The 7,113-nt window shown below is 32.5% G+C and overlaps 1 protein-coding gene across 1 annotated transcript; it reads left to right on the plus strand.

The window, feature by feature from the left end:
• The first annotated feature begins 5,206 nt into the window (after window positions 1-5,206).
• Window positions 5,207-6,731, plus strand: LOC123322294. The gene is made up of 2 exons (XM_044910261.1): window positions 5,207-5,379; window positions 5,436-6,731. The coding sequence occupies exon 2, from the start codon at window positions 5,559-5,561 to the stop codon at window positions 6,729-6,731; it is 1,173 nt and encodes a 390-aa protein (XP_044766196.1). The 5' UTR covers window positions 5,207-5,379; window positions 5,436-5,558.
• The last annotated feature ends 382 nt before the right edge of the window (window positions 6,732-7,113 follow it).

Genomic DNA, 7,113 nt, shown 5'->3' on the forward strand with positions numbered 1-7,113 from the left:
GGTCTGACCAATCAGGCCTTTATGGCAAAAAATTGTGAAGATGATGATTTTGCCCTCATTTCTAATTTAAAAGCGTTTATAAATGTGAACGTGAAGGAAAATGATCCTGGGGAAGGAACATCATCTGCTTCTGTGGTACAAGAATCGGTTGATACTGATTATGTATCATCACATATAGCAGATGAAGTTTCTTCTGCAAATCATAACACGTTTTCTGTAGCTTATGTTGCAGGCTACATCATCAAGGGACTTCGGAAAAAAATTAAATGTGTTCTGTGGGGTCCAAGTTAGTTTCTACTAACTTGGATTACCATAACACATTTATTTCATTTAAAGAGTGGTCAGATGATAAATCTAAGTTGATATATCCAAGTGAGGATTTTACCAAATTTATTGGACGTGGTATAAATGAATTAGAGGAATTTCTGAATCAGTTTGCCTCACATCCACTAATTATGGTAAAATCCGAAAATCATCTGGCCAAAATTCTTGATTTTGGACACCTTGGATGCCCTGATCACTTGGTTGACTCAAAAAAAATTATTTTAAAATCATTATGCAGAATAGGAATTCCCTGGTGGTGTAAGCGGAAAAATTGTGAAAATAATGAAATTAGAAAAGAAAAAAGATCAATCAAGAGGAAAATGAATATTTTTCAGCATTAAAAATTTCTAATTCATTAATTTCACAATTTTTTTCCCTTCTACTTTCCATTTATTTGTAAAATGAAATTTACCTATATATATTCAAATTCATCATTTTCACATATTTTTCGATCTACCTCGTATACATTTGTAAAATAAACGTTTCTTTTCTTCCTTTATGAATATTGAAATTATGTTTCACCAAGTGTTGAACGAGGAATCTGTTTCAAAATGAAATTTAATTGTATATAAATGTAAAAATGATATTTAACTGTAAATAAATATAAAAATGAAATTTAACTGTATATATACCTTCTACATATTCATCTATCAATTATTGATTTGTTGCTTACTTAAATTGTGCTATGATTTTTTTATGTTTTAAGCTGAAATATACGTATTAATCAAATAGATGTAGTTTTACATTTCCTATTTCCTTCCTGAATAAATGAGAAACTTTGCATTTTTGATGTCTGAAAATTTTCCTTCAAATTTGTCAATGAAGACAACATTTATCAGAGAGGAAATTTTCCGTTCGTCAAAAATGCAAAGTTTCTCATAAAACAATGCTGGCTTTTCGAACGGAATAAAATCGGCAATGCGTCAGTTCAAATTTCCCGCGGTTTTGCGAGATACTGCTTGCAGCGCCTCTACAAATGCTTTCCGAAAAAATGAGAGAGATGGAGAATTAGGATGTGACTAACTTTTAGCAGGTAGTTAACCATCTCGTTCATCTCTGTAGTGGGTATCGTTGAGTACCATGCGTTTTCCCCCACCGTCAAATGCCCCTGCTGATGCATGGCGTGTTTGGCGCTCTTTTAGCCAGTATGGTCCACAGATTACAGAGTAGAATAGATCTGACACTCACGTTCTACGGTGAAAAATACAGTTTATCCCGCCCTCGGCGCCCCTATGCGGTTGCCACCCAACTAACCGGGAGTAATGTCGGTATAACGAGAAACTGTAATCGCAAGGCGCGAAATTTAAATTAGCCCATTCACTGGTGTTTTAGACGTCGATAAAATAATATGGATTATTAGGGCGAATTTTAAGGAGAAATAAAACTTCTCATGAAAAATATACATATATTGATATTTCCAGCACAGGAAAAAAATGGAAATATAATACATAAGCTATAATTATGGCAATGAATATATGAGCAGAGGTAAAATGTCAATAGGGTCACATATCTTCCTAAGACAATAATTATAATAAACAGTAATAATATTGTTCATAGGAAATGAAGTTGAAATTAAAAATCTATCAATACAAAAAAAATTAAATATGCAATTTAATTATTATATACCACTCTGCAATATCAAAAGCTATAAATATTGAAATAATTATAATGAATTTATTTATATTATATAAATTATCTTCCTCACAGTGAGATCCCCAGGAATGCACCGACATGAAAATATTAATCACTAAAGTTTTGAATGATGAAATAAAGTGTTCAACATTTGGGTTAGTATTCCTTACTCCATGTGCTCGAATGTACCCAAAAAAGTTTTCTAAACAATCTTGATCGAAAGCCCCAGTGTGAATATATTTAAAATGATAATCAAAGTGGGCACCACAACGGATCTTTTCTTTCGAGGGCAATAAAATGACATACTGTTGAAAATTTGTATAGGCTGCTCTCAACAAACATTGTGTTCTGTTTGAATACTTCACGCCCTCTTTAAGGGTTTTTCAGTGGATGTCATAACTCTGGGAAACATTCAACGAATCAAACAGCTCATCCAAGAAAAGTATGAAGTCAGCATTGTCGATAGCCTCTCTGGGAAGCCGAAGCGGATGCTTGATTTCTAAAAAGGAAAATAATAAATTTATTGTATCATTATGTTTCAAAAAAATTCTTACTCCATTGAGAAATTAGCCTCATCATCGACCCCACGGAGTGGCTTAATATCTGACTACACAGTTTGACTTTCATTTCCATTAACACAATTTTAAAGGGTTTGGTTGGATTGGTTTAAGTATAAACGATTAACGTTATAATTACGTGGTTCTTTGAATCAAACATTTCTTACAAGAAAATCTATTTTCTGATGAAACTGTAGACTTTAATAAATGGGTATTTTGTAATATGTTGTTTGTAAACAAGAATTTGCATTAAAACATATTGACACTGTTGGCGTTGACAAATCCCATATGTCAGAATACAGTGATCTGTGAAGAATATGACATATATTTTCGTATGCAGTGTCACATAGCGTTTGATTGTAGAATTAAAACCGTATTTGGGTTGGGGGTAAGCAAGTGTCAAGACCCTGGTATGGTCGAACGCTCGCGTTGGTCTGCGTGCACGTCTGAAAGGTAAGTTCACATCCTCATAAATATTAGTTATTGTGCTTCAGTATGATGAAAATTATATAATTTGACATAGTATGGGTTTAGTTTATATAAATATATAGTTAATTGGTATATAAATAGGATGATTAATTTCAAACTAACCCCATTTTGCAGACACCTCAAAAGTACCGTCAGGAATTATGGATCCAAGAAACAAAATTCGTTCCGATTAGAGACTTCTTACTGATGAGGAATTGCAGCTAATAGCGGACACCTTTACTTTTGAAGATTTACCTTTAGACAACAGTTTATTGACCAGCGATGAAGAAGATTTGGAAAAACAAGATGGAGACAACGAAACTAATTTTCCGTCTACATTTATTGACGTTCAAATTCCATCTACCTCATCAAGTGGCAATTTCGGCAGTTCAGCGGTTAGGGCGGTTGACGAAAATGAAAAGTTACAACCGGAGTTGAATAATGACGAAAATATTATTTTGGTCAAACTTAAAAACACGCGGTCGACAAAATTTTTAGAAGAAATATACGAAAAATATATCTTTTAGTTCTAGAAAAATATTATGTTACTTGTGGAGTTTTCTTCATTTCTTTGTTAACATATTGTTTTTCATTTTATAATAAAATTTCACCAAAATATCGATTCATCCATTATTTCAATCATATACAAAAGTATATTTCAAATCCTGACGGTACCTATGAGTACCGATCGTTCTCAACGATGTTACAAGTACAAAAAAAGTCTCAGATTTTTTTGAATATTTTTTTTTTGTATTCTATCATGATAACTGAAGCCAAAAAATATAATTTTGATAAAAATACCGCGTAAAAAAGATCTTGGGCACTGAAGGATTTATCCATGAGTATTTCAAATCACGCTAGTCACTATTTTTTACTTCTTCAGTGTTCTTTCAGTGAAAATAAAACAATCCAAATAGAGTAGGAACACAACACCTATAAACATGGATAGATTTTCAGAATAAGAAAGGTATAACTATCTGGACAATTTGAAGTTCCGTAACTGCTCACCCTAGTGCTGCAATATTATTCACCAACGTGAAGTTGCTTGTTGTAGTTAATCTTAAAATTAGAATGCAATACCAACCCCAGATAAAGTACAAATTTACTTTTTCTATGATAACAACATTAATAGTTATCAGTTGAACCCATAAAGAAAAGGTGTCTCTGGTTGAACCAGTTTCATGTGATACATTTATCTATTGCTCTTTTTCGATTGATTTCGCTACACTTCTTTAATCTACTTCATATGCCATCGTTGGAGTAAGTCTAAAATTACCTATATTTATACATTTACTATTCATTGAAGACGTTATTGTTTTTGCAGTTCTCATCATGGACCCACGTAATGAGAGATGCGTTAACTGTAATGTTCATATTCGTAAGACAGTAGGTCGTAAAAAAAAGTTGTAACACTAGATGAAGCTAATATGGAAAGACAGTTGTCGTTAACAACATTTTTTGTGGTAACTGTCGACTAATTTTAACTAGACAAAGTAATAAAATTAAAACAGTAAATTCATATGAAGATCAAGTCAGTGTTGACAGAGAGCCAATTGATTCTCAATCGTCTTCAACTACTTTTTCAACCATATCATCATCTGAAGACCCTTCATATTTTTTTGTAGAACGAATGGAAGAAAAATTGGAAATGGTAGAGTTAGGGTTTCCCCGAATAATCGCTACCCATAAATATTGTTGTATATGTGGATCTTCAATAAATATCAGAATTTTACCATTTGAAGCAAGCAAAAAAGTATTCTCTAAACGGCGAATTCTTATTCCTCACGGCAACCGAGGCTGCAAAGAACATCTAATAAAACAGCGATTCTACGATAATGATATTGATAGCTTTCGAATTCACTCAAATAATAGCACTATCGAGAAGTAAGAGATTCAAGAAAATTACTTGGCCAACTTGCTATTGGTAACGATTCATCTATCATTGACAGAATCGGAGATCACTCGTTCTCAGAGAAGCAGTTAGAGATATTTACGGGTCTTACATGGAAAAAACAAACTAAATCTTCGGGAGATGTTAACATCGATGAAAAGTTCTGCGAATCGAAATGTTACTCAAGCTCTAGTCATATTTTTATTCAAACTAAGAACCGGAAATTCGAATGCTGTAATATCTTCGATTTTTGGATTAGACAGAGACCATATGGTATCTGACTGCTGTAACGCAGTGACGTCCTCATTTGAAAAAGATGATTAAATATGTAAAAATGAACAGTGTCATTTTCTTTAAAAGACAACTTTCTATTTTCCTTTCTATGTTTTATTTAATTTCAACTTAGAGAATGCCTTGATTTGTCAATTATTAATTCATGTCAATTCATATTTCAAATATTGTTCATTGAAAACCTAAAGGAATAGCATTGTTTTTGATTTCTTTCAGGTTAGTAAGTTATTCTTAAGAGTTATATTTCCAACTAAAGATAATAAATCTTTCAGATTGAAGACATCAAATCGTCTATTTCTTGAAGTGAGAAATTGAATTGATTTCCATTCTTATAAATCAAAAACTTAAGCTATCTGGTTGATATTCGAAGGACTGCACTGGGATTTCGAGCTATAATGACCACATCCATGAAAATTTGCATAGCTTTTGAAACATCAAATACTAAAGCGAAGAAAAATATATTCAAGTTCAAATGGATTCAGACTACAGGAACGGAAACATATTATGAGATTCCAGAAGACAAACAGAATCCACATGACCATCATGAACTTTTTGCTCTACCGAAGGTGAAAAATATCTTGAAATCAATGAAAACAAGAGGTTCATTTCGTACGTGTGTTATTTCATTGACTCCGGAATTGAAAGGAATATATTTTGATGCCGAAGAAGATGTGATGTTTAGGGATGAGTATTTACAAATGACTTATTCACCTGCATACGTGAAAACAGAATTTGGAGGAGAACTAGCAGAATCACGAAATACAACAGAACTGTCCTCAGGCAAGACCAAGGAGAATAAAAAGGATTTCAAGAAGATAAAGGACAATTTTGTGCTGAATAATTTTGATGGGAAGAATGTTTCCGTGACTTTATGGTTGAAGAAATTTGAGTCGGAATGCATGCGTTGTGGAGTGGAAGAAGATATGGACAAAATTTTGATTTTACGTTTGTTTCTGGATGGGATAGCGAAAGAATGGTTTGATTCTAAATTAATTATATTAGGTTTGGAAACTGATTTTCAAATATGGAAAAATAACTGCTTAGATAGTTTTTGTGAAACAAGTTGGCATAAGCATAGAGAGGCATATTCATTTAGGTACATAGGAGGAAGTTTAGTTGACTACGCTTTCAGGAAAGAAAATTTGTTGTTGAATCTCCGAAATAATTTTCCAACTGACATATTAATTGACTTAATTGTGACAAGTTTGCCAAATTTTTTACAAGATAGAATTGATCGATCAAATGTAACAACTTTTGAGAAATTATTAGGTGAGTTACGAAAGTTAGAAGGTTCAACAAAATATGAAAATGCTCGAAATACCAAAAATGGCAAAATGAACAAATCGGCCGAACAACTTCCTTCACTAACAAAAGCAGATAAGAAGGAACCATGTTCAATTTGTGATAAAAATGGTTTCCCAGGGAGATTCCATCCAGAAGCTCTATGTCGGCTTAAGAATAGGAGATTTAATTTTAAACAAGAGAACGTATCCGGTAGCATAAGAACGGTGAACAATGTTGGGGTACAGGATGAATTAAATGAGGCCATTTCCGATCAAAAAAACTAGTTTTGTTGCCATTGATCAAATTGAAAGTGTTCGTAAATGAAAATGAATTATGTGGAATTTATGATTCAGGCTCAAATGTCACTCTTCTGAATTCGAAAGTGGCAGATGAGTTATGTCTACACATTCGAGAGGATAGGAACACATTCAAAACAGTCAATGGCAGGGCAAATTTTTCAGGAAAAATAACTACAAAAATGAGAATCAATGATATTGAAAAAGAAGTTGAGTTTTTTGTAATTAATGATAAAAATTTCGAGTATGATATTCTACTCGGATTAGATTCTATTTTCAATTTTCAATTGAAACAAGATTTTGATTTGAAAATTTATCAAAGATTAGAGATGAATGAAGAGAGAAAGATCGATTCTTTCTATAATAATAA

The sequence above is a fragment of the Coccinella septempunctata genome, chromosome 1 (genome assembly GCF_907165205.1).
Source record: "Coccinella septempunctata chromosome 1, icCocSept1.1, whole genome shotgun sequence".
Lineage (NCBI taxonomy): Eukaryota > Metazoa > Arthropoda > Insecta > Coleoptera > Coccinellidae > Coccinella > Coccinella septempunctata.